This window comes from Seriola aureovittata, chromosome 17 (assembly GCF_021018895.1).
Source record: "Seriola aureovittata isolate HTS-2021-v1 ecotype China chromosome 17, ASM2101889v1, whole genome shotgun sequence".
Lineage (NCBI taxonomy): Eukaryota > Metazoa > Chordata > Actinopteri > Carangiformes > Carangidae > Seriola > Seriola aureovittata.
The window spans coordinates 6,061,221-6,088,244 of record NC_079380.1 but is presented as its reverse complement, the minus strand read 5'-3'; the positions used below and the strand labels follow the sequence as shown (position 1 = coordinate 6,088,244).

Here is a 27,024-nt window from a genome sequence, read left to right as displayed (position 1 = left end):
CAAACAGGGGACCCAGCCTCACAGCCTGTCGTTCTGCATTGTTATTGTGGACGTTAACCGCAACCTGATCCAGTTAGTAAGAAGCAGCATACCAAAGATATAAATGCTTAAACGTTTGTCAGTGTTGACATGCTGTACCTTGTTAGCGCAGATAAATTATCCGCTGAGTTCTTTTTTTCAGTAACTATGCCCACTAACGTTAAATTCATTCAGATTTACCGTCATGGTAAACCAGCAGGAGGTGAAGTGGTGGAGACTCCCTACCTGTGGACTGTCTGTCTGCTCCTCCATTATTTATATTCCTTTAGTCTGGGAGTGTCCATACATTAAAATCAAAAGGGTTTCTTATAAAAGTATTCCAAGTTATGAATATTGTCATCCAAAGTTTGTTTACAGGAGATGAACGGAATGTGTCATTGCCATGGTAGTTGCCGGCAAGCTGACCAATCAGAACACACTGGGCTCCAGCTCCAGAGGGAGGAGGGGGGCCTTTAAGAGGCCTGTGCTCTAACCGAGCTTTTCAGACAGAGGGTGAAGAGAGTACAGTATAAAATGTAAAGCAGAAGAAAAATAATGACTTTTCAGAACACTGAAGAGTGTAAATCTTTTTTAGTCCACACCAAGAATAAAATGATGAACACTAAAAATGGCCATAATAGGTGATCTTAAACATCAGGGACCAAAAGCAAGAAAGCAGAATCTGAAATTGTCTATCGGCAATGTAAAAGCTTTCACTAACATGCTGATATGAAAGAAATGACCTCGCAGCTGGCTTTTGTCCATCCATATTTCTTTCGAATCTCCTCTCCTCTCTACCAATGGCCTGTTTTGTTTTGTGTGAGGCTGGGACTTATCTATGAAACCTGGTGCCAAGTGGGAGACTGTTGCATAAAGGCTATATCTCAAACAAGCAAGGTCTTGCCTCAGAAAACAATCATGCCAATATTGTCTATAAACACTTATCAAAATGTTTTGACATTGCTAATATATTCAAGAGCCAAAAATCATTCAAAAGCCAGCAGCAATGTCTGTACTTCATACTTACATGTTAAAAGGATAACCTGTCAGAACATACAATTCTATTTCTCACACTATATATAGACATTCAGCAGTTATACTACTTCATAATCTATGACATAACGGCATGTTCAGTGCATTCAAAGGGGGTTCACACCTTCACTTTTTGTCTTATTGCAGTCTCATGCTAAAATCTTTTAATTCATTTTTCCCCTCATCAGTCAACAAATATTTGCAAACTTAATAAAAAGATAAAAACTAAAATATCACATTGACATAAGTATTCCATTTAAGTAGTACTTAGTTGAAGCACCTTTGGCAGCAATTACAGCCTTGAATCTTCTTGGGTATGACGCGACAAGATTTGCACACCTGGATTTAGGGATTTTCTGCCATTCTTCTCTGCAGATCCTCTCAGGCTCTCTCAGGTTGGATGGGGACCATCGGTGGACACCAATTTTCAGGTCTCTCAAGATATGTTTGACTGGGTTCAAGTCAACACTCTGTCTGGGCCATAGAGCTGTCCCTAAACCACTCCTGTGTTGTCTTGACTTTGTGTTTAGGGTCTTTGTCCTGTTGGAAGGTGAACCTTCGGCCTAGTCTCAGGTCCTGAGATCTGGATCAGGTTTTCATTTATGATATCTCTGTCCTTTGCTCTGTTCAGTCTTCCCTCAACCCTGACTAGTCTCCCTGTACCGGCCGCTAAAAAACACCCCTAACCCTAACCCCATGCTTCACCATTGGTATTGGGCAGGTGATGAGTGCTGCCTGATTTCCTCCAGACATGACACTTAGAATTGAGACCAAACAGTACAGAGGAGAGGCCACTCTGGAGAATGTTTTTGGTGGCCTTCCCCAGATCTGTGCCTCGACACAATCTTGTCTCGGCTCTGCAGGTTCCTTCCTCCTCATGACTTGGTTTTTGCGTCATCAGCTTTGAGGCCTTATATAGACAGGCGCGTGTCTAATCAATTGAATTTACCACAGGTGGACTCCAACCAAGTTGTAGAAGCATCTCAAACATGATCAAGAGAAATGTAAGCAAACGTAATGTCAAGTGTCAAAGCAAAGGATCTGAATACTTGTGTCAATGTGATATTTCAGTTTTCATTTTTTTGCTTTGTCATTGTGGAATATTGAGTGTAGATTGATGAGAAAAAAATGTTTTTTTGTTTTTTTTTTAGCATAAGGCTGCAAGATAACAAAATGTGAAAAAAGTGAAGCAGTCTGAATACTTTCTGAATATCACTGTTAAATATTAATAAATCATATGAAGTGATTTAGGATGACTTTATCTCTTTACCTGCAGTAAGAAATAGGATCTGTAATGCAGACATACAAAATGCAGACAGCACGTAGAGGTAGTAACTAGACAGACACTCTAGCAGAGACGAGTGTTTCAGTGAGAGATGAGCTTTAAGCCTAACCCCTCTACACAGATCTCTCAATCTATCTTCAACATACACACTTCCTGAGTACTGATAATTGTTACTAATCTTAAAGAGACATGCATACAAATCATTTCACTTCCTGGATATGCCACATTTACCAAAATGTAGCCTATTTTGCTGTTAAAGTTTGCATATTAGTCATTGTTAAATAAAAATAGTGGATTACTTCCTTGTTGCAAGGTTTACTGGCTGCAGTTCAACAGTTGTCCTCAATTCAAGTTACAAAAAACTACTCTGAAAGATATGAGCTTCATACTTGAGCCAAATATGCTCTAAATTTGCTCTAAACTCCTTTCTATCAACAAAGCACTCAAGTACTGAGAGGAAGACAAATAAGAAAAAACCGCCACCGACAAGAGCCTCAACCAAAATTCACTTCCTGTCTTTGCATGTGCTCGGCTGCCCGCTCCCTCTGCTGGGCCCAGCCCTGCTATACTGGAATGCAGCTGACAGACAAACAAGGCTCTGTGGCTCAGCCTCTCCACAGACAGATATTATAGAAGATGACTGTCAGGTAAAAGGTATTCATCAGTGGCTGAGAATACCAATGCAGCAGCAGCGGCAGCACCCTCGGCTGTCCTGCCTTCACCTGAGCTAGCCTAGCACATGGAAAAATCCAAATCCAATGTGGCCTCGGCTGCTTTAAACAAACGAGTGTGTGTGTGTGTGTGTGTGTGTGTGTGTGCCACGGAGAAGGAAAAGGGGAGGTTGTGTTGGCGTGTCTGAAGGGGTGAGCGCTGATGCGGAATGGCAGCAAAGACAGACGCCAGGCTACTCTCCTGTGCTTGGTTAAGAGCAGGGAGACAGCACAGCGGGCCTCTGACAGAGCACGTTTTATGGGAGTGTCTGTCTGCTGGAATGCACCCTGCTACAGGCCAGATTCCACAGCACATTCAGGGTGTACTTGTGGCAAATTGGTTCTCATCAATACTAGCCTTCTAACAAGCTAGCATGACTTGTAACGTTAGGGTTGCATGGGTCGCTTGTGCATGAAGAGAGGTTCTGGAGGTAAATCATTTCCAGCCCCGAGCAGTTTGGGAAAACATTAGTCATGATGCATTCAAGAATGCATCCAATCAAGAGCTGATGTTACTTTGGATAATGTGCTTTGTGTGCTCCTCCTCCATCCTCCTCGTCTGTCAACCCCAACAGATAAGCACGTCTCAACACGGATTGATTTTCAATAGCCATTCAGATGTCCATTAGACAAATTATCTACTTGCCTCAAGCCATGCTTTTGTAAAACTATGTAAACATAGCTCTTCCTATGCCTAGCAAAGAAGACCCCACCCACCTTACAAGTTAAGTGTGTTGCATGTATGCCCTATCTTCTTGTAAAGTTGCAGCAGCATTTAATTAATGCAATATGGTCACTTTTACCTCCCTCCAAGCTAAAGGGGACACAGGAAGATGTGCAGCACCAGTGTTAACTCAAATTGTTGCTCCCATGTGGATGAGTGACCTGGACTGAATCACTATGGATAAAACTGATGAGATTACCACCTTGGCTGAGATTAGGCTTTTGACTGAAAACTAATCACCCCTGATTTGGATTAGCCAGTGAATTGGACACAGACATCAGTCCACGCTGCATTCAACAGTGGTACACACGAAAAGCATGGGCTATAATATTCTCTAAAGACACCCCGGAGCCATCTTTCGTTTAGTATCTGTAAGGTAAATCCTTCAACCACTGAATGCGCTTTTCAGAGAAAGCTCCGAGACGTTATCAATCAGTTTCCTTCAAAGCTGTAGTGCCAGCCAGGCCCAGACCAGCCTCGGCTGTCGGAGGCACTGTGAGGCGCTGGTTTAGGGTAAATCAATGTCGCAGCCTGAAGCCATTGTCTTGCATAAAACTATTTAAAATTCAGGTTGATTAAAGTAGAAGAATGTCTACACTATAGGGTGTAATTTCCGTTTCTGGTCCGCGCTGTTTAGCCATCGCCTCCCAGACGGTAGCTAGCTGTTAGCTTGACTAGCTAGCGAAATACCTGTCCTGTTGGGGTGTTCAATTCATTCACAAAAATGTGTGAAATGAGTCATTTTAGCAGAGTAGAAATGAGTTCAGTAAGGGTGCAAGTGGAGGAGGGCTCATTAAGGCCATTTTGTAAAAGAAGAATAGACAGTAAGCCTGTTTAGTCATGTCCTTACCTTGTCCAGACAATTCACTTTTTCCGTGGGGTAAACGACTAGATTACATCTGCCACACAGCGGATTCATGTTGGAGGAATGCTCTTCTTGCTAGTTAGCACAGAAACCGCCGATGATACTGGTTGTAGCTGTGTGCTGCCGAGTACTCACGTCAAAAACTAGCTATAGTGTACAATTATGATCAGTAGCAGACCAACACTAATCTAGTTGTATGTAGCAAATCCAGGAGCTTGTTGTTGTCGTTGTAGCCGCACAGCTGGCTGTCAGTCCACTAACCAGACACGGAAAGCGCGCTCCCGCTGCCCCCCTCCTTCCCTCCCTCGACTGCGCGTGTCCGAGCAGAAAGGGAAGAGGTAGTGTGGGAGGTTCACTTTTTTTTACTTGGAAGAAAGATCTGATTGTTATTTCATAGGTTTAACCACATCATCTATACATTTTACACATTTAACCGAGACTTCACCATGTGTGTATGATTTGAAAATGATGCAACACACACTCAGTTTTGCGTAACTGTGAAGAAATCCAGGTCAACCTTTGTGCATGTGCAACATATCTGTCCTCGTCCCATCTGCGCTTGCATAGCAAACTCATGCAATCATCTTTTTTGTTGCTGTTTTTTGGGGCTTTACCAATCCAGTGATCTCAAATCACATTTTTACACATCTGCCACGTTCACTGCATAATCCTACTTGAAGTCCATGTGATACATTTGTTTAGGATGACACCTGCTGACAAAAGGGTTGTACTGTATCCCCATAAACATGGCATTTTCTGTCGAGATTTTCTCTCCTGTGCCAGTAACATTCTAATAATGCTCAATCTAAGATAAAAACACAGAGCATAAGCCTTGTAAGCTGATATACTGATCAGGAACTATATGATGCATTGTGTTCTTGCAAAACAAAAGGTGGAACTTAAAACAGATTAACTTCACCATCAAAAGCAGCAGGAACTGAAACTGAAGCACGCACAGATCTTTATTTGTTTGATGTAAAACATCATAGATTATGTGTTTATCTAAAGTCATGGAATGCAGTTCACAGTTTTTTGCAGTCAAATTATACAAACTTTAAAAAAGGTGGAATGCAACTATTATTTATTCCAACAGAGATATAAATTTCAAATGAAATCATTTAATATCAAGCTATGGGTAGGTATAATCTACCCAAACAGAAAGTTTCATCTTTTTTGCAATGGAGCCACTTAAAACAGCTTAAAAAAAGCAATCATAAACTGAATGCAAACGTTGAACTGGCTTTGGAATGTAAATGTTTGGACAAGTGTATACTACACGTTTGAATGTGGTTAAAAATCAGTTCGATGCAAATATCTTCCAAGTTTCCATTCATGGTTTCAACATGGTCCAGCTTCAACAATGCTGTCTTTCTCATGTCCTTCTCCTTCCACTTCTGTGTAACCGGGCTGTTGCTTCTGAAACTTCCAGGAAGGCCAGTAGTTCTTGCGTCGCTTAAAAGCAGAAAAAAACAAGTTTGATGAGGACATACGTCAAAAATAGCTTGTCTCCAGTTGGAGGTGTAAGGGCATATTTAGTGCTCACCTGGATGAGGTAAAGTGGTGACGTGACAGTAGGATGGTAGTTGATGTAAAGAGCAACAAGTATCAGCACCAAGAGTAACACAAGAGCAGCAGCTATCCCGGCTATCACTCCTGTGTTAGCCAGCCCTTCACTCTTGGTTGAAGCATCTGTCTTCACATCTGTATTAAAGATGAAGATGCATGATTATGAATCCTGTCATGTAGCTTGACTATAAAGGCTCATACGGATATTAACTCACCATTGCCTGCGGTAAATATATGATGTTTAGTGTCATCTGAAAGAAGACAGAAAAGAGTAATTTTAATATGTAGTCATCTCTTTTTGAGCATCTAAATGTGAAATACTGCCCACATTAGACTGAACTATACATTGTGACGACACAAAAAAATAGCTCAGCCTCACCATCACTTTCACAGCCTTTTTGCAAAGGAGTCAAAAATGTCACCTCCTCGATCTCTGGCGTGATAGAGGAACCAGTGGAGCTGTCACCCCTGCTGTAATCCTCACAGGTTGCATCTTTGCTCTGCCCACACAGAATATAATGATAATAGGTGCATTACTCTCAAAAAAAAAAAAAAAGGCAGGTAAGCAGGTATTCGTTCCTGATGCACCAGCACTACCTCTTCTGAACAGCCATAGTCCAACCATTCCTGTCTGTGTCTGTCCATGCCATCTGAACACCTACAACACACAAAATGTATATTCATAAGGCATTAAACCTCCACCTGTATTAACACCAGAGCCATCAGATTGCCCCACTCACCTCTGGAGCACATGACACCAGCTACAACCAGAGGTTTGGTTGGATGAGAGGCAGAGCTCACAGCTGTCGTGTTGCAGGCAGGCTGCACAGAGAGAAAGAGACGAGCAAGAGAGAGTTTGACTGTGTCGACGCATCCAAATACGCTGAATCATTGAAACTGATTTTGATGTCTTGCCATTGATTTAATATGGGTATAGATCACTTACTAGGCAGTGGAGTGAACTCAACAGCAGAGTAGCTGGTGATCTTTGTAATGTCTATCTCAACCCTGTGGTACTCGTAAATCGACTGCTGTTGGGCATCTGTGTCAGAGATGTCTCAGAGTTATATATGTATAAAACCTTTGGATGGAAGCGCTGTGGCTAAAAGCACCTACATGAACACTACTACTGCTGACCTGGTGATTGAGAAGACATGACCATGAAGGCATCAGACAAACCGACCTTCACTGGATGCTCAGCTGAACTGATGACATCTAATGACAGAGGGATCTGGTAAACAGAAAAAAAAGAAAATCCACTTATGTATATTACAATATAGAAGAGCAGTGAACAGGTTTGGAAAGGCTGCAAAGAGCAGAGGGTAAAGGTGAGTTTCTCACATCTCTGTAGCTGAACGTGATGGTTCCTGTTTTGTAGAGCGCAGCCTGGAAGGTGAAGGCTCCTTCTGACTCTTTGCCAGGGAGTATGACCTTCTCCCACTGGACCACAAACACCTCACCTGAAGAGAGCGAAGGTGAGGCGTTACAACTTTTATTCTATAATAGATCAATCCAATCATGTTTAAACAAAGATCACATGTTTTCAGAAGCAGGGGGCACCCAGAGTTGAACTGGGGACCTCTTGATCTGCAGTCAAATGCTCTACCACTGAGCTATACCCCCTATAACAAACAGCAAAAACAGTCTGGTAATGACTACAGGATAAAAATCTTTATATATAATTTACAAAGAAAAAAAAATGAATTCAGTAAAAAAGTCGAACAAAACAAGACCATGTTTGAATATTAGGTAATATCTCACCATTATCCAGGTACTGCACAGTGGAGTCTTTGGAGTAGCTGGGGTCAAAATTAGCCATTAGAGGGGCGATGTACTGGGTTGTGGTCAGCATACGGTGAGTAATGTCCCCTGTGAAGATAAAACCTGAAAATGGCCAGATAGGAAAACTGTGTAAGACCTGAGAACTACTTGTTACATTGCAAAAACATTTTCCCGCTCTGAACATATGCTGGGAAGGTCACTAGAACATCTGTTAGAAAATCAAAGTGTACCTCCTGTTGCTATGATAATCTGCCTCAGGTAATGTCCGTAAAAGGGAAAGTCAAATGACAGGGCGACCCGCTGCAAGAAGAGTAGACACAGAGAGAGGGAGACATTTTAATATAGGTTAATATGTCACTTTTTAAAGTAAACTAAATGCATAACTCACAGATTGTAGCCTCTGGTTATGAGGTTATGTTGTGAGTTGTTTTTCTGCAGTGCTAATCAGCTCCTAAAGGAGGAGGAGAAACAGGAAGTTGGCATTTGACTTGGAGTAAGGAAGCTGCAAAATGCGGAGGAGTCTGGGAAAAGTTGTTGTTTAATTTCTTTCCCTGAAAGATCACTTTTACACATTAAGTAACTCCATCAGACTTTAAAGTTATGATTCTTAAGATTTTTATTAAATGAGACTCTGTTTCTTTTTGTTAGCAGCAGCCATTTCAGTTTTCATTGGTAGTGGTGAGTTCCCCGTCCTCCTGCTGCCTACCTGCACACGAGGGATTTACATGAAAGCATGGAGCATATAATCTAGCATTACTTTTCAGTCGGTTATATTAAATCTCATACACAGCAGACTCTCAGTGTCCACTGCACCATAGGTGTCACTACTCCACATCCATTCATTATAAGTGAAAGCCATTTATTCTGAAAGTGAGTCCTTGCAGTTAGAAATATCTGAAGCTTGGAAGTCATTTCTTTCACATCATTGAGGGGGCACCTGAATATGAACCAGGGACCTTTTGATTTGCAGTCAAATGCTCTACCACTGAGCTATACCCCCTATATCACTATCTGCACACTTGGTCTTATCGTAACATAGAGATACACACCTGTGTACACTAGCAATCTCTGTCGCAGCTTTCTGCGATAAACATTTTTCCTTGTCTTATGTAACTATTTTGAAAGGATGTAGTTAAAACATAGACACAACTTGGCCATGTAGGAGCAGGTCATCGAGGTTACTGGATGTGAACTTTCCAAAACAGATAATCTACTAAATAACTGAGATTCACAAAACCATGATTTATCAACCAAAATCCATATTATCAGTCTCGAGATCAATGGAGAAGTCGGACAGCTGGAACCACTGATAAAAATGATTACCCTTGAGTGCAGCTTTAGCTGTATGAAAATATACTAAACTGCAAGCACATTTTCCTTCCTGACTTCGTCCATTCATGATCTGCTTTAAGAGCTGTTTCTCCAACTGCTGCTTTTACACCTGTGTAACCTGGATTGGTTGTTCCTACAAATCCAATGTACTCAAGAATCCTGGGTTTAGTCCATCTGTGTTCCTCCTAGGTAGCTTTTCCTTCCCTGTGCCTGATCCACCACATCTTTCTGTATTAAAGTGAGCTGTGTGTACTGCACAGGTGCCAGGTGTTGGACAATACAGGTCGAGACTGGGCAGGTGCTGACAGCCTCTGGCAGGCCTCTAGCTCTTGGCATGTACCAACAGCTCCCAGTCCCTGAGCTCCCCTAGCAGTGTTTCTTTATGTTTCAGACCGAATTCCATCCTGGCTTTCCCCAACACAAAATGCTAGGGCAAAATTTCAGGCTTCTCTTATTTGACAAGTGCAGAATCAGTAGCTGCCTGTGTACTCGTGTGCTCCTAGTTGCAGCAGTGTTGTACTTTAGCACCAAGGACATAGAAAAGATGAGTTTTGCATGGTTTCATGGTGAAATTGTGATCAGATTTAATAGAAAGGAAATGGGAAGAATGAAAATTTGTCTTAATTCGCTCTAAGGATGATTTACAGATTACAGCTGTTATTTAAGCAATCTGCTCATGTTTAAACAAATAGTACATAATTAAATTAGCAGGGGGCACCCAGAGTTGAACTGGGGACCTCTTGATCTGCAGTCAAATGCTCTACCACTGAGCTATACCCCCTATAATAAACAGCAAAAACAGTCTGCTAATGAGCATATGCATAAAAATCTTTATATTTCACTTACAAAGAAAAAGAGTGAATCCATGTATATCTTTAGTCACGTTTCAGATTGAATTCTCTCCTTGCTTGTCTTATTCACAAACATTTAGAAAGAATTCAGGCTCCTGGGTACTTTGTTATCTGATCAAGGAAATAGAAAAGATGGTTTTTGCCATAAAAGCCAATAGACCTCTCAGTTTGTCCGTACATCGGGGCCACATTGCACTAAGCTTGACCTCTTCGCTCAAACATGGTTTCAAAAACAGTCACATAAGCATAGCAGCTTCCAGGCTGTATGTTTTCACAAGCAGGGGGCACCCAGAGTTGAACTGGGGAACCTCTTGATCTGCAGTCACATGCTCCACCAAAGTGACATCGCCCTGCTCAGCCCAGACAGATGATCAAAATGTGTAAAAGAATTATGGACCCATTAACAACCAATGCTGCTCTAAATGTGCTCGGTCTGTGTATGCTACTTTGTGTAAATGCTGCACTTTAGCACTTTATCTCACAAAGGACACAGGAAAAATAGACCTTGCTATCAAAACAGTATCTTTGCACGCTGGCCTGTGTGAACACACAAGATGCTATTATGATGAAGACAGACATTAAAGTTTGCCTCCACATTTTATCTGACTTTAGAAAGTAAGTTCAACAGGCTTATCCATCAAAATAACTTACAAATAAATTTAGAAGTGCGGGCATTCATTTGTTAACTCAATGTCAGTTTCAGATCTTTAAGTTCAACCATCTCTCCTTTAAAAATGTGAAGAATCAACAGCTGTCTTAGTGCATAAAGCTGGAACAGTATTGCACTACAAGGATTGTGCTATGAGAACAGTTGTTGTATTTGGAAACCTTTTCATCTGTCCAAACTGTGAGTGACTTACAACAGGCAGAGAGACCACCTCAGGGGTTTTAAAAGCACACATGTATGTACAACATCACACATGTACCCAGATTTGAACTGGGGACCGCTTGATCTGCAGTCAAATGCTCTACCACTGAGCTATACCCCCTTTGACACATTATAAAAAACAATCTGCTAATAAGCATATTAATTAAATTCTTTATGTATGATTTACAAAGAAAACAAAAGAGTTGTATCTTTAGTCAGGTTTCAGATTGAATTCTCTTATTCACATACATTTTGAATGATAAATCATTTGATAGATAAAGAGTTACTCACTATGTGCTCAGTTAGTGTGCACTACTTTGTGTAGATGCTGCTCTCTCTCTCACAAAGGACACAGGAATAATAGATGTTGCTATCAAAACAGGATCTTTGCATTCTGCCGTGTGTGAACATACAGGATGCTAATATGATGATAATAGAGATCTGACTTTAGAAAGTAAGTACAACAGGCTTACCAATCAAAAGACTTTAAATAAAAATGTAACTATCTCACAAATAAATTTAGAAGTGTGTGCATTCATTTGTTAACTCAATATCTGTTTCAGATCGTTTTCAGTTCAGCCATCTCTCCTTTAAAAATATAAAGGATCATCTGCTGTCTTAGTGCATAAAGCTGGAGCAGTGTTGCCACTTAGGCAACGCTTCTGACCAAGGAGTTCGGAATAACGCATTCTGCTATGTCAACGGTTGTTACAGATATTTGGAAACTTTACAGTGTTATCTGTCCATATTGTGAGTGACTAACAGCAGGCCTCTTCAGGGGTTTTAAAAGCACACGTGATTGTACAAGACAAGGCACCTCACGTGTTTTCATGAAGCAGGGGGCACCCAGATTTGAACTGGGGACCTCTTGATCTGCAGTCAAATGCTCTACCACTGAGCTATACCCCCTGTTCCAACAAGGAATCAACTCTCATTCAAGCCTTAGTAGATTACAATCCATCATCATTTTCTTTTTTATGAATAACTACTCAAGAAGGTAAGAGAGTACACGTGTTTTGTGTGTGTGTGAGACTCACCACAGCCTGTTTGTATGAATTTGACAGAATGCCATGGACTCTAACTTGGCCGTGCCGGACGTCATTCATGTCTACCCATAGGTCCTGTGTGCGCCGGTCCTTAGGGCCAAAGCTACGCCACGTGTAATATTTGCCAGAATCCTCCTTCCAGACAGAGAACCACAGAGGATCAGCGGGTGTAATGGTGTGACTGTGTTCATAGAGTGTGTCATAGAGGCATCAAGAGTTCACTGCGAACACGGTTTAATCACATGCTGCCATATGCTTCTCCAAGTGAGTGGAAAAGAGAAAAACTTGCTTTCCAAAAGAGGGCAGTGTTTGACTCCAACTAAAACAAACAGAACATGTCAAAAGCCAGAAACATAATAAATGCCACAAACCATTACAGTCACAAGAAACACTGTGGTGCAACACTCACCACTACGCGTGTCATGTTTTCTGGCAGGGTGTCGATGGTTAGTCCTCCACCCGAGACCGCCCTGCTCATCATAGCGTGGCCTGAGGATGACCTCTGGGCTCTGTGAGGATGACTGTCACCTTCAGTCGACCCTTCACGCTGCTGTGAGATACCACTGTAAAAATCATCTGTCAAAAAAGAATTAACATTGTGTTAGTATGTTCTGGTCATTATGGGATACGATGACATAAGCACTTGCAACTCACCTTTCAACTTCTAAATCCACGGATTTCCACACTTCAATTTTAATAGAGAAACAAAAGTACACCAAAGCTTGTATTTGTACCCTGGCAGCCGTACCACACACTGCTGGGAAACATATCCGATGCCAAATTTGCTCAGACTCTTAAGAATGATGTTTATAGTTGTGGCTCAGAGCTCAGTTAGTCAGCCTAACGAGAAATTACAAGTTGCTTGCAGCCTCAGCCTCGTGAGTTGAAGCCGCTGTTGAATGAAGGCAAGAACAATACAAATAACACTTAGCCATTCTCAGAAGGAACTGTCAAGTCCTACAAACAGTGTAAACCACATTTGGTAAGCAAACTGGGGCGGGTTGGCTTTCTCTCGAGCCATATATTCAAAGAATAAAATAGAGTCTGTGGGTCAAAGCCGCACTGACGCTGGAAGTTCCTCTCTAGTAGATGTTTGGAGTTTACTTTTGCACCACACTGTGATATTCTATGGATTGTTGAAAATGCATGTCTGCTGCCTGGCACATTCACATTCATACCAAGTCTTGGAAGCAGATCCAGCTTTGGGCATAGGCCACCTACGTGGCTGCCACGGGCGCCAGCAGCCAGAGGTGTCCCAAAGAGGAGGAAGAAATATTTTGTAGTTTCTCTAGATTTACTTTAAAAGTCTGTCACTAACATCCACTGCACCACTTATTCACACAGCTCTAAAGACTGGACACTGAGAGAGGACTGCAGACAGACTGTAAGACATTCTGCTGGGGACAGAATATATAGAAATACCAGTTAATTTAGGTTTCAGTTATATAACAGCAGCAGTGAACTAAGCTTGTTTTACATCCGTTATTTATATTATTGAATTTTATATTCAGCAGGTGAACACACCTCTGCAGTGCTGCTGTTAGTCTGCCATTTTGTTATTGCTGAGGTCAATGGGGGGTAGTGTAAATCCAGTCCAGACCTTTCTGCTACAACAGATTCACACTGACATCCTCTCTCTTGGTGTATAGGCCTAAAGCATGCACTGAAAGTTGTGCACTTATGAGGGAAAAAAATAGAAATAAAATAAATATTGCATTAGAAGAAACATGGTCAGGATAGCCATCAGTGAAAGCCTCAGCACCTGCTCAGATGAACTGTAACCTAATAATGTTAGGAACTAGAAAGTAAGTATGGTAATGCGGCTATGTTTTTATATGCTTAGCTCTTTTTAAACATACTTACAGAGTTATCTTGTGTAAAATAAAATGATCAAAGAACACATAATTAATCAATTATTCTGGAAGACTGCAAAATCTGAGAAATTGAAAAATATATTTAGCTTCCACAAAACAAATCTACTCTGCTCTGTATCACAGATGCAGGAACAAGTTTGCTTTTAGAGCAAGTTTTTAAAAACAGTTTTCAGAGTTTACAGTTGTGTTAAAATTTTTCCAATCATACTTCCTCTATCTCCACAAGCTAGTTGATAAAAACTTTGTGTGGTTCATAAAAACATCCAAGAATTTGTGATGAGAGACAAGCGTATAATATATACAGTATGTGGCAAGTAATACTTGCTGTTTAAAAATTTAACAAAAAAGGCATGAACAAACTGAAGTGACCTTATTCTGGATATGATACAACTAATACTAAGCAACATTCAGACCTCTGTTGAACATGAATCCCAAATTTCTGGCAGCCTGTTTGATATCTGTTTCCAGGTTGCCAGGGTAGCATCATATCATACATTGTAGAGGGGGAAGTTTGGCAGATACAACAACCTCCAGGCTGCTTTCATTTAGATAAAGAATGTTTTAAAATATAGAAACCAGGAGGGAGTCGATGACTTACTGACAGAAGCACTATTGTATTGTATTATATAAGTCCACACAAATGTTCAGGACTGTTAAAATGACATAAAAATAACAGCTTGACATGATTATTTCATGTTAAGTCAGCAGAAATATATTTAAAAAAATTAATATGTACATGCAACTGTGGGAATGAGACGTGAAAAGTATCAGCTGTTATTATATATCACAACATTGTCATCTATAATATTACGGTGATTGCGGCTTTTTTAGGTACATTACGGGACACGGCAGTGACGTCACAAGCAGACTATATAAACCCCGGGACGACACATTCTTTTCTCGGGGTGTCGTACCTAACCCTAAATGAGGATGACCTCCTGTGCCCAACGTTTGCTGTTTTCTCCTCTGTATGTGGCTTTCAGTGAACCACAGGAGGTTTTTGTGGCGCTGGGAACGTTTACCAAACAAAAAAAGCCAAGAGCGTCACTCCGTCATGTTCAGTTTCCCGACAGAAACACCGTGAGTGTGGTCAGCCCGGCTGCCGCGAAGAGTTGGTCTCTGCTGCTCCGGTGTCTTCATGGCGGGAGTCTCGGCAACTGAGCAGATAAAAACTGAGCAGGGCGACTCTACCGGGGCTCCAGTGGTCCGGTTAGGAAGCCCAAGCTCAAACACACGATAACTTTGAGTTAAAATCCGTTTTCTCTGTTTTGTGTTTGCTAGCTCTACAGGTCATGCTAACTCCAGTGTCTGTCCTGCCTTCAATGTTACACGAACCACCGGATTCAGATTCAGATACTCCACCACTCCTGCGCCTGCTGCTTAAAAGATCACTATGCAGTGGTGACCGTAGGTGACTGGCTCAAATGGGATTTTCAGGAATATTTGACACGAAAAACACTTAATTTGATCGGTGCCGCGCTCCTGCAGTGTTGCAGCTCTGTCCTACACACCTGATTCAAATAAATAGTAATGATATCCCAACCCATGGTTGGGCTGTTATGGGATGCCAGACGAAGGCAAAAAACTTGTTCTTGGACGCCAGCACAATACATGGCAGTTTCATTTCATTTCCCAGAAATCAGCCAGTACTAAAATGGTGCCGAAAATTAATTGGCATCTATTTTGACTATTGATCAAGTGTCTGAGGTTTTCTTTAAGCTTTTGGAGTAAAGGTTATCCAAGTTTGGATCCCAACTCCCATGCAGTGCACTAACATTGTAGTCCTATCTTAATTATATCAGATTATTTTAATTTTGAAACAGTTTGCTTGTGACATGGCTGAGAACATTTTGCCAGCACAGTTTTTTGCTTCTGACTCATCCTGGTGGAGGATGTGCGTGTGTGAAACTTAATGCAAAGATATAAAACATCTCAGACTTTGTAAAGATGGTTGAGGGTAGAGACATTTATAGCATGTGGGTGCACATTCAATAAAATGTTTGCAAATTATGACAATTAAAGCCAGACCCACATTATAACTCAAGGTGTCTATTTTATTTGTGTCTAAATGGACATGAAAAGTGAACGTAACTCATTTTTCTAACCACCTGAACTAAGTTTTTCAAAAGAAAACTTGAACATCTGCCATTTTATACATGTTTTAAGCCTAATTAATGACAGCAGAGAGTTTTCTTGCATGCAGACATACCTCCCACTCCTCTACAATACTTTTACTGGCACGTTAATGAGACAGTGAACAGACAGAACTTCCTCAGTGCAGTTTTAGAAGATGCTCGTTGTTAGTCAGAAAGTAGTTGCAGCAGGCAGCCTCAGCTCAAACGTATAATCAACAAGAAAACACATTTCAGAATATTAAATATGACATATTGAATATGGCTTATTTTCCATGAACCTCTAAACAGGTTCCTATGGGCACCGGCACCCAGTGAAGCTCCTCTTACACCAGTGTAATGGTAGACGACGTTGGTTTGATGCCCGGATTTGTGTCCTCAGCGTGGGAGGGAAACAGTCCCTCAACAGTCCCTAAGTTTCAGACATGTGGGACATTGGCTGGTGAGGCCTGTGTTAGACATCACTCTGCATTCACACAATTATAACACTGATGTCTTCCACAGCCATCAAGGCTACAATGCCTCATTTAACAAGTTTGTGAAGTGACAGGCCAAACGTCTTGACCTCATAGGGAGCTCATTGTATTTGTTCACGAGTGTTTCTCTCCACCCTTTGATTCAATTAAGTAGTGCGTCAATGTGTTCGTGGCAGCTCATATATTAAACCTAGATGTGTGATTGTTGAGCGTAGGATCCACCCTGTTACGGCATCTATGAGGTAAGAAGAGAGACGATGTGCGCAGAGTTGTTGAGGTCTGCAGTGCAGCAGATAAACAGAGTCTGGTTTATAAAAGCTGGGAGGGGTGCAGACGCTGAATATGAAGTTGTGGCTTATAATATCTACTCAGGTCATTGCTCCCCCAGCCAGTAGTATTGAAATCACTGGCAGATAACCATAACAGTGATATTGTCTCAGCTGTCCAGGATAAACTGACAAAAACTCACTCTGCACTCGTCCATTCCTGTCTGAATTATTCACTGGATCGCACATACTCCAAGCTCTGCTCCTACTGCTGAGTATCCCATAACAGTTCATACAAAACAGTACATTAAGTATAATGAAAAAAGTAAACCCACTTTTTTAAACTTGTGTACTCTACCATTCTGATATTCTTGGTAATATCTGAACTGTGTTATTATTAAATAAAATAAATATAAACAACACTAGTTTCCTCTGTTGAGCCTGCTGATAAATGCACTCTGATTCTTAAATGCACTGACTTTTTAAAAAATGTATTATATTGTTTTTATTCTTTTTTATGCATTCATACTTCTTAATCTTTTTTTTTTAATTTTCTATCCTATGTTCTTTTTTATCTATTTTTACATTAAGCACTTTGAAGTGCCTCTGAGTATGAAATGTGCTATATGAATAAACTTGCCTCGAGTGCATTAGTGGAAGAAGTATTCAGATCTGAAATCCCCAGCATTCAAAATCTTAATTAAATAAGAGCACAGACATGTCATCAGCATGTCAAAGTAAAAGTGCTCATCCTGCAGCCTCATGCAGTGCACATTGATTTAATAAACTTGTCTTCTCATAAATTCTTATGTATTTGATTAAATAAAAATCCAAAGGGAGTAGATTGCAACAGAATACCGAAGTGATGAATCGATATCGAGACCTTGATTTGTTTTGTTAATCTGCTCTGCTTTTTGGGAAAAAAAAACAGGGTGGTGCCTCGGTTAGAAGATAATGCCTAAGAATAGATGATGGACCCTCTCACTGTTCATGTTCAGCACCTCAGCCAAACTTGAGCTACACTGTGCCAACATGTAACGGTGCTGGTGGGTGCAAAAGTGGGAAAAATGTCTTTTGTTTAAGCGCCTCTTAGTTAAGGACACACACAGGGGTTGGTGCTCAAGATGCCAAAGTTATAAAAACAGGCAATGAGAGCAGCTCTGAGGCAAAGGAAGACAAGTCGAAGCAAAAGTACCAGTATGGTTAAACAGGAAATCTTTTTTTCAAATTTAGGCAATAAAAGGGGCAGATGTTTTGGTCAGAAAACTGACCTCTCTCCGGTGGTTTAGAAGCTACCAAACAAACCACGACATTTAGCTGTCTTTTTCTGTGAGCGGTCAGCTCAGAGCGGTCTGAGAGGACACACCCTTCCTGGAGGAGTTGGCATGGATTCCTCAACATCACCCACAATAAATATGTATAGTTCATTTCAAGGAGCCTGGTTGAATTGCAGATGTGCAATTCCACAGTTTTTTTTTTCTCTGAATAAGTTTCATGCACATGTCCTTCATATCTGAGAAAAGAAATGTGCATATTTAACCAAATCCTGACAACTGATAAGGCGGTCCATCTCTTAGTATGTATTTTGGCCAATAACTGAGCAGCTGACACAGTATGGACAACACCTTCAATACACAACACTCAGGAATCTTAAAAATGACAAATACAATTGGTAACATCCCTAAAAGGGTGCAAAAAGTTACACTTCACAATAAAACTATAAAGACAAGAGACTCCAATTTTGGACAAGTCTTGTTAAGAAAACATAAGTGCACTGATTTTCCTCTGTTATGGTGAAATCAAATCTCTGCATGGAAGAGGCAAAGACGTTATTTCTGTTTTTCATTGTCTGATAAGAAAAATGAATAAAAGCCAAAACCATATCCCATACAAATCCTCTTCCAAATTACAGCATAATTCAGCGAATAAGCTGCTCAGCTGTTGGCAGATAACTGTTTTTGTTCTTGCCACTTTATTGTTCCTAAAACACAAGTGTGTTTTGCTCTCACAAGTCAAATTGCACATGACTTTTATAAAATAAGAGTCAATCTGGGATCCACAGACCATAATATCCTATCTATGATTTGATCTCACAAAACAATCTTTTTCACTTTCTGTCTCGTTCCTGCAGCTCCAACACGTCTGGATTGGCCTCAGGCTATTTGTTAAGCAAACTTCTCAGCAGGACAAGAGACGAGAGGCCAAACACTGAGGTCATTGTCGGGTACACATTTCATTTTCAGCTCTGTTGTTTTTACAGTCTGATTCAGATGGTGCAGATGCCTCTCTCAGGACCAAAGTAATTTTTCAAAACTGCGCTGTATATAATGTTGAGTGACAAGGCAGATAAGAGCAAATTAGGCAAAGGAGAGGAGGACCTGCTCGGTTAGCACTCACAGCTGACCCCTTATGTTGCAAGCACATATCTGAGTGCCTCAGTGCTGATGCTGTTTCATCTGCAACACATTTCTCTGTGCAGAAACCCTCTGGATCATTTTTTGATGCTGTTATAAATGAGCATTTTATATTAGCTCATAATATATGATATATATTACCAATTTTCAACTTTATATTGTATCTACTCAATCACAAGCAACTGTTATGGGCCATAAACCACTGATGTTTGTAGGTCAATTTCCTCAGAATTAGAATAATATATTAAAACAAACCTCCTGCATTTCATTCTGTATCCCTTCACATTTATATATAGAAATATATTGCAGCTGATAAATGCATGAACAAATGCCTCTCTCCATTCTCTAGCAGGGAGGCAAGAGGAAAAACAAAGTCCAAATCTAATTTTAAACCTGAGACAGGCTGTTTGCGGGTTGTTGTTTAGACTCAGTCACATGCTTGTGGAAGAGGGTATTTTTATTGTGCACTTTATTGTAAACTAGGTCACTCACTTTTGTGCGTAGAATTAAAAGGGCATGGCACCATGCCCGTTTGCTGCTCCACACAGATTCCTGTGGTTTACAGTTAAAATAGCAAAAAAGCGCACACAGTGTTAATATACGAACATGAACTGTTCTTTTAGCTGCAGGGCTAACAGACAGATGGCTGTGGCAACCAATTGAGAAAACCATTTGCATGCAGGGTTTAATTGCGCAGGCTTCAAAGCATTAAGTAAAAGTACAAACAGGACAAAAGTGGGTGAAGCGGGAAGACAGAGCTGCTACACCTGTATCTGGTGTAGCGGTGAGCATATGCAATGCTTGAAAGATTAGAGCAGTGATGATGGAGGGGAAATACACATGGCTCACCTGTTTGCTGCTGGACCCAAACTCTAACCATCTGTGTTTGGGAGAAACAGAGGAATAGCATCACCAAATTGACCCACATGTTGGGAAACAAAGGATTGGCTGCTCTCTTCTCCTTCTTCTTCTTCTTCTTCTTCTTCTTCTTCTTCTTCTTCTTCTTCTGTTTGCAGAAATACTTTTCTCCGATTCCCCACTTCCACCCGTCACTCTCTTCCTTCCCTCCGACTCTCACTCTTCTACCACACACCGCTCTGCTTCCAACTACTGCCTTTCTCTCCTCCTCAGTGCTGTTCGTTCGTTGTCATGGAGATCACAGAGGCACAAGGATCAACTGATGAGGCTTTGGAGCAGGGAGGAGAAAGTCCATCATCTGCACACTTTTACAGTGAGTTGTCTTCTTCCATATAATGTATTTCTCTGTTTGGGATTCCACTTTAGTTCTCTGGTGTCACAGCATCATTCAGTGTGAGAGAAGTGTAAGTATGAAAATCCACTGCAGTTTCACTCCACAGCAGCGGTGTGGCGCCTCCCCCTGTCCAAACCAGCTGCAAAGACAGTGAGAAATCTGACATCTGAGATTAGACATGGAGATCATGATGCTACCACTGCCAGCCCTTAAATCAGTGCTAGTTATGATATTACATGGTCCATGTCAAGTTTGTTTACAGCTCCTCAAAACACTGTGTCTATTTTCTAACAACTACATTCTTTTGTTGCCCACATGGAACATAAAAGTCTCTTTGTTGCTATTTAGTTTCCAGCAGCTATGTAAAAAAGTGGTGATTATGATATGTAAAACTGATAAAAAGGAAGCTTTACAAGCACTGTGGCCTCTCGTTGCCACCACTTTCATAGTTTGTATCTGCTTTGAGAGCAAACACGGGATCCTTGGCAGAGAAAATGGTAGCTGAGCATTTATTGGAGTCACAGCTGGAGAGGCATCAGTATCCTGTCCAATAATCCAGGCAAGCGCAGCATTCAGCGTCACAGCAGCAGGTGGGAGTTGCCACACAAAGAGGCCATACTGACTTTTTCAAGCAAATAATACACATCTTTCACATGCTCTTGTTTTCCAAAAATTAATGTTTTTACCTACTGTGCATAAAGTTAGGATCCCTTGTGCTTCCACAGATGGTGAGCTGCAGCAGGAGCAGCAAAGGGACGGCCACACAAAGCTGGAGTATTATTCTGAAAAGACTGTAACTCTGTAAAATACCCACTTGATTTGTCTAAATCAGTCCGCTGAAGCCTCGTGTTCACTTCATGAGCACAAGGCAGGAGGGACAGTTACAGCGACCAAAAAATTTGAGTCATAGTTCAGAGGCAAGGGGAACTTGTAGATGCATATATACACCTGTGATGATATAGCATGATCATTTCAGTAACTTCACATTGATTCATTCTACAGGCAAAGTATTAATTGATATTTCTTAGACAATAATTTTGTATTACACATAAATTAGAACACCCCAATCTCACATTGTCGTGTGCGTGCATGATGTGTTGTTACCAATATCAATCACAAGATGTCACTGGAGTTGTGGCTCAAAATGCATCCAGGGGAACAGACCTTTTTCACTGCAGACGTAATGACTTGTCAAGGCAGGTGAAACTATTTTGTTGGCTCAGTTCCACCAAGTGTCCCAGTAATCCTTGAGAGCGAGCCAGCATGCACAAAACCAGGACCCTGGAACTAATGTACCTAAACTGAATGTTATCACCTGAATGTACACCTGTGCTTTTCATGCTATGACAAGCCTGAATGTCTGCAGTGAAAAAGGTCTACAGAGCTCTCTATCAGGAATTCATTAGACAGAAATAAAGATAATCTTAAACCCACTGTCAAACATTTAGAAAAAAAAATCTAAATTTTTCTCTCTCACTCTATATTTCACTTTATAATACTGCAGTCCAAAATGCTTTAAACACCCACCTATAGGTAAAGTTATGTGTGTCACTTTTATGCAACTTGGATTAGATTACACTGAGATGGTTAAGTAGACTGTTCCCTGTAGGATTACCACAGCTCTTTACATTGTCCTGCAGCTCTTGCCTGCATTATAGCTATATGTTTAAGTTAGCCTAAATCTGTTGAGCTAGATGTTTTCGTTTAGCTGTATGTCTATATATTTCATCTTTGTTATGTGACGACATGCTTGGCCAATAACGTTTTGCGGTTCAATAATTGCGCTTGACAAGATTTCACTGCTGTATTCTGTTAAATTCAGAAACTACAGCTTCCAAAAATGATATGTAATTTGAATCAACACTTCTGTGAAACATTTTCAACACAAACTGAAAATTAAAACCTTCACGAAGTAGGATTTATTGCAGGACTGTTTGTGACTTAGTTTTAGCTAGGTGTTCCTAATAAACTGAGCGTACGTGTAATAGTCGTAGTATTTCAGTTCATTTGGGCTCATTCTCCCCCTCATGGTAAAAGTAATGTATTGCATGTTAGATAAGCAGTTACATACAGCGACTGTCGGCAAATTATACTCAAAGTATACTAGCTAAACGAGCTAAAACTATATATAACGATAAAATGAACGAGTTAAAACATTGTCATCAGAATTAAATACCATTATGGGATACATGACGAGTGTGAGGGGGTATAGCTCAGTGGTAGAGCATTTGACTGCAGATCAAGAGGTCTCCGGTTCAAATCCGGATGCCCCCTAGGTTTCTGTTTTGTGTGGATTTCATGAAATCTACCTCCCTGAGACTGAGACAGACATTTTTACAGCTATATAAAAACCACGCTTATAGCTGCTATGAGGTTAATTGTATGTCAGAAAAGAGAACACTTCCGCCTGGCTCCATTGTTCAAATGACAAACATGAGGAGAAAATACAGAGAAATAAAGTGTAAAAAACTAGAGGATTTCTTCTGTAGTGCTGCTAAAACGAGCTGCTGTGATGAAGAATGACTAACTTACTGTAACTGCAGGCATAAACCACCCTTCAAAGAATATTACAGCTGCAGGATAGACAACACATCCACCACATATTTTACAATAACATTTATTTTAAGAAATTACAAAATACAATATATACATTTTGAATATGACTAATCGTCATTAGCAGCTAGCTCATTTCCCTGTTCAGGAAATTGCTGTAATATACACTAAATAGTCCAAGAGCTTTGTTTAAAAAAAAAAAAAAATTACAAAAAATCTTTAGGTTTAAGAAAACAGGTCTTTTGTTCTCTGGCATAAAATATAATTTCTTTCACCAGGCACTGACTTGTATCCCATAGTTTGTGAGAATTGAAGACCACAGGAGCAACTGCATTTGGTTTAGTTTCTTCTTGTTCATTAGTTACAGCATTGTCTTCCATAGAGGTTTATGGATAGGCAGCTACTAACTCACTTGTTATTCAAAACCTGTTTTGTAACTGGTGAGGTACACAATGTGGAAGTAGCTAAGGCATGTGAAGAAAGAAAGAAGTCAGTGATAGCAATCACCAACCAGAGGTCAAAATGAGATCATTATTATTCCACTCGAAGGTTTCTGTGCTATTTAACAGCCCCAGATAGCCCTAGTTAAATTGAAATATGAGAAAAAAACAACACTTGTAAAATATAAACTTTATCATCTGTGATCTACCTGCTTCTTGTTTCCCAGATGCTGACTTAAGTGTCATTCAGTGTGGGTAATGAATCAGCAATATCTTAACTTTACAGTTCAGTAAAGTAAGGTATTGTTGTCACTTGTTTAACCCCAGTGAATGAAACCAAAGAGGAATGTGATGTGACTGCCAGGATATCTTGGGTAAAAATGGTGCTTGTTTACACATGGGCCACTTAAGGAAACTTGCGGTAAATGCACACAAAACACTTTCTCACTGAGCACTTCCTCATTAACACAACTGAGAAACAGAGATTCCTGAAATATAGTCAAACTACCACAGAGCTATTGAGGAGTTCTTCAAGATCCAGGTTCCTGATATCATTCAGGTTGCTTTATCGCTCAGCCACGCTGAGGCCCAGCCTCAGTAGAGCATGTACCTACAGGATGTACTGTTCTGTAGGTGTGGTGGTGCAGGCCCTACCACAGATGCCATCTTCACAGGACTCTGCCTAAAACACTGTAAATAACCCTGGCACTGTGGCCTGTGCAGCGCCTTTGAGGTTGGCTCAGATTCAGGAAGTTTGATCCACTGGACGGCGTTTCAGTTTGCCACAACCCGAGACCTCATCCAGTCCAGACTGGCAGGCAGACTTCAGGGACAGAGAGGAGAGAGAGAAGCACGTTTAGAACTGAGGAGATGTAGAATAAAGAGGTGATTCTAGCACATGGTGATGTTTGTAAAAGTATTTTGCTGTTGGCTGTATTAGTCACTTTAAGGACTGACTCATGCACAATAATAGCAGGCAGAAAAAGAGAGTGTGAGGTGTGTTAGACTCACCCCTCTCCTGTCAGGGCGCAGCAGGCTTGGACATGCCAGGAGTGTGTCGTGATGGAGTTGAGTGTGAGGAACTGGGAGATCTCTGCCGCCGTCATCGAGCCCTTCACATCTTGTTTGTTGGCCAGAATAAGAATGGCTGCACTCCGTAGGTCCTACATCAAAATAAGAGAACATGGGTCACCAATGCTGCTTTCAGTGTCGATGTTTCTATAGAGCTGAAATAGTTTCATGTGGAAACTTTAAGTCTGTCCCTACGTCACATTTTTGAGAACAAAGAACAGTCACCTCAGCAGAAAACATGACAACACGCTGACTAACACAGTCTACGCTGACACTTCCTCATCATGTTGTGTCATGGGTTTGGAAGCTATGGTGCAATTAACTACTGAAAGCAGGTGTGTGTCTCAAACATGAAAACAAAAATGACAGACATGGGCAGTTTCACCGAAAAGCAAAATGGTTTTACGCTAAGGGAGCATTTAAACTAAAGTGGTTCATTATTCTGCTAAAATCCTGTGTAATGAGTAGTAAAAAAAAAAACAAACCTCTCTTATTTATGATTTCTAAGCAGTATAATTTAAAAGCATATTTTAAAATATTCATCAATACAGTATTATAACTGTGCCCTTAATTAGCATTTATTAAATGGTTTATAATACACTGTCATGTAGTTGTAATGAGACTTATGTGTCTATTAATGTATCTGTCAACAACTTTGATGAACAAATGAACAGATAATAAAGTGAAACAGTTGTGATCATATAAAATATGTCTTACACTACAATTACAACAAAATTATACTGTGTTATAAACTGTTTATTAAATGTGTGTATACTGCTTTAAAATGGGTTAGGGTAAGTGTTACCTGTAGGACTTATCTAATTCTATATAAATACAACCGTGTTTTATTATATAGTAATTCATTATTAGAAGCTGTTTTCTGTTTCTAACTACATTATAATATGTACTGTTTATTAAATGTTTATACCCTGCTGGGGTCTATAAACATGGGGTCTTTGTACCTCATGCGCGAGCATCTGGTGCAGCTCCTCTTTGGTTAGAGTCAGACGTTCCCTGTCGGTGCTGTCCACAACTACAATGACAATCTGAACAACCACAACACACAGGAGACACAAATATTAGCACACAACTGTATATCTCACATTATCAGAGCACATCATCAGTGACTGTAATCGCTTATGTAACAGTGCTAAGTTACAGGCTTTATCAATACAAGGAGCAGAGGATGATAGCAAGGAGCCATTGTAGGTTAATGTGCAGCAGCTCAGTCAGCACTCACTTATAAACATTTATACTGCTCGTCTTTACTCTTGAATATCAGATGTTACAGCCTCCAATGTCAACTATTATTTATATATTTTGAATTTTAAAGGATCAATGTTCTTGTTTAGAGCTTGAAAACTAAGATTTTCAGGTGTTTCTGGGAAAAAAATTGTCCAAACTTAAATGTGCAGGTTTTACACCTTCAGCAAAACGTTAGGTTTCTGACTTTTATGATCCTTTTCGATTTCTGTATCTTGTGTCTTGCGCTGCACATACAGTATAGATAGAGGAGCTGACTACAGAGAGTGGTCCATACCTCTGTGTTGCAGTAGTACGAGTTCCAGGTGGCTCGGAGGTTCTCCTGTCCTCCGATGTCCCACACCAGGAAATGTGTTTTACGTACGATGATCTCCTCAACGTTGCTGCCGATGGTGGGTGAAGTTTGGACGGCCTCCTTTGTCAGGCTGGACAAGTGGGAAAGAGAGAAACATTTAACATGGGGTAGAAAGAGGAGTACAGATGATATGAAGCTGATGCAAGTTTATATGACCCTACTGGAGCCAAAGCACTTACAACTGGTAGAGGACGGTTGTCTTTCCTGCATTGTCCAAACCCAAAATGATGACTTTGTGCTCTGCAGGAAAAGATTAAAACATTGGTTGGTTTTCCCCTCTTGAATACAGTCTTATCTTGAGTTGCAGAATTAGTTTAAACTCATCAGAGGACACACGGATAAGATAGAGACAGGTGCAGGACTGTGCTGTACCGAGCAGAACAGCAGTGAAGTTATTACATCACCATTAATACCACTAAAACACAGGTTTCAAGTCAGGTTATCTATAGCCTTCTGTGCTTCAACTGAGAATGAAGCTGAACTTTAACAGTCTTAGTTTTACTGCACGTCAGTCAGAGTAAAAGGAAATGTCTTTTAATAAAGTGATAAAACATCACAGTGGAAAATATAAAAAGCAGAACGTGTGAGGAGCAGTAGGAAAACAAGCTTATTGTAATTACAACCAACATATACTGTCTCAGATCCTGAGAGCTGCAAAACAGAAACTGTGTAAACTGTGTAAAAGAGAGTCTCACCTCTGTCACCGAACACAGCCATCATCTTGGTCAGCAGGAAGCCCATGTCCAACAAGTGTGTGTGTGTGATAAATAAACTATAAATCCAATTAGGGCAAACTTCAGTGTGTGTTAACAGCTGACTGTCAGACGAGCTCTACTCCCACGTCTAATA

General features: G+C 40.6%; 3 protein-coding genes and 6 non-coding genes across 9 annotated transcripts in view; 1 reads left to right on the top strand and 8 right to left on the bottom strand.

Annotated features, from left to right (window-relative positions):
- The window catches only part of lasp1 (LIM and SH3 protein 1), a 30,785-nt gene extending 25,862 nt beyond the window's left edge, over positions 1–4,923 (bottom strand). The window contains exon 1 of the mRNA XM_056400987.1: positions 4,620–4,923. Coding sequence (XP_056256962.1) covers positions 4,620–4,688 — 69 coding nt within the window. The 5' untranslated portion in view covers positions 4,689–4,923. The remainder of the gene's footprint in view (positions 1–4,619) is intronic.
- Positions 4,924–5,578: 655 nt separating this feature from the next.
- LOC130184541 (plexin domain-containing protein 1-like) lies at positions 5,579–21,129 on the bottom strand. Its single transcript, XM_056400493.1, has 14 exons — positions 20,091–21,129; positions 12,489–12,655; positions 12,071–12,214; positions 8,213–8,282; positions 7,962–8,084; positions 7,542–7,660; positions 7,338–7,431; positions 7,147–7,242; positions 6,941–7,022; positions 6,798–6,858; positions 6,580–6,700; positions 6,416–6,451; positions 6,178–6,335; positions 5,579–6,086 (listed from the first exon to the last, which is right to left on the bottom strand). The coding sequence occupies exons 1-14, from the start codon at positions 20,167–20,169 to the stop codon at positions 5,973–5,975; spliced, it is 1,464 nt and encodes a 487-aa protein (XP_056256468.1). The 5' UTR covers positions 20,170–21,129; the 3' UTR covers positions 5,579–5,972.
- Positions 7,752–7,823, bottom strand: trnac-gca (transfer RNA cysteine (anticodon GCA)). The gene has a single exon. It is a non-coding gene; the product is annotated as a tRNA-Cys (tRNA).
- On the bottom strand, positions 8,911–8,982 carry trnac-gca (transfer RNA cysteine (anticodon GCA)). The gene has a single exon. It is a non-coding gene; the product is annotated as a tRNA-Cys (tRNA).
- On the bottom strand, positions 10,024–10,095 carry trnac-gca (transfer RNA cysteine (anticodon GCA)). Its single transcript has one exon. It is a non-coding gene; the product is annotated as a tRNA-Cys (tRNA).
- trnac-gca (transfer RNA cysteine (anticodon GCA)) lies at positions 11,083–11,154 on the bottom strand. Its single transcript has one exon. It is a non-coding gene; the product is annotated as a tRNA-Cys (tRNA).
- On the bottom strand, positions 11,871–11,942 carry trnac-gca (transfer RNA cysteine (anticodon GCA)). The gene has a single exon. It is a non-coding gene; the product is annotated as a tRNA-Cys (tRNA).
- Positions 21,130–22,695: 1,566 nt separating the features above from the next.
- Positions 22,696–22,767, top strand: trnac-gca (transfer RNA cysteine (anticodon GCA)). Its single transcript has one exon. It is a non-coding gene; the product is annotated as a tRNA-Cys (tRNA).
- A 327-nt stretch (positions 22,768–23,094) lies between these two features.
- Positions 23,095–27,024, bottom strand: arl5c (ADP-ribosylation factor-like 5C). The gene is made up of 6 exons (XM_056400482.1): positions 26,871–27,024; positions 26,355–26,415; positions 26,098–26,245; positions 25,520–25,603; positions 24,498–24,649; positions 23,095–24,309 (listed from the first exon to the last, which is right to left on the bottom strand). The coding sequence occupies exons 1-6, from the start codon at positions 26,914–26,916 to the stop codon at positions 24,261–24,263; spliced, it is 540 nt and encodes a 179-aa protein (XP_056256457.1). The 5' UTR covers positions 26,917–27,024; the 3' UTR covers positions 23,095–24,260.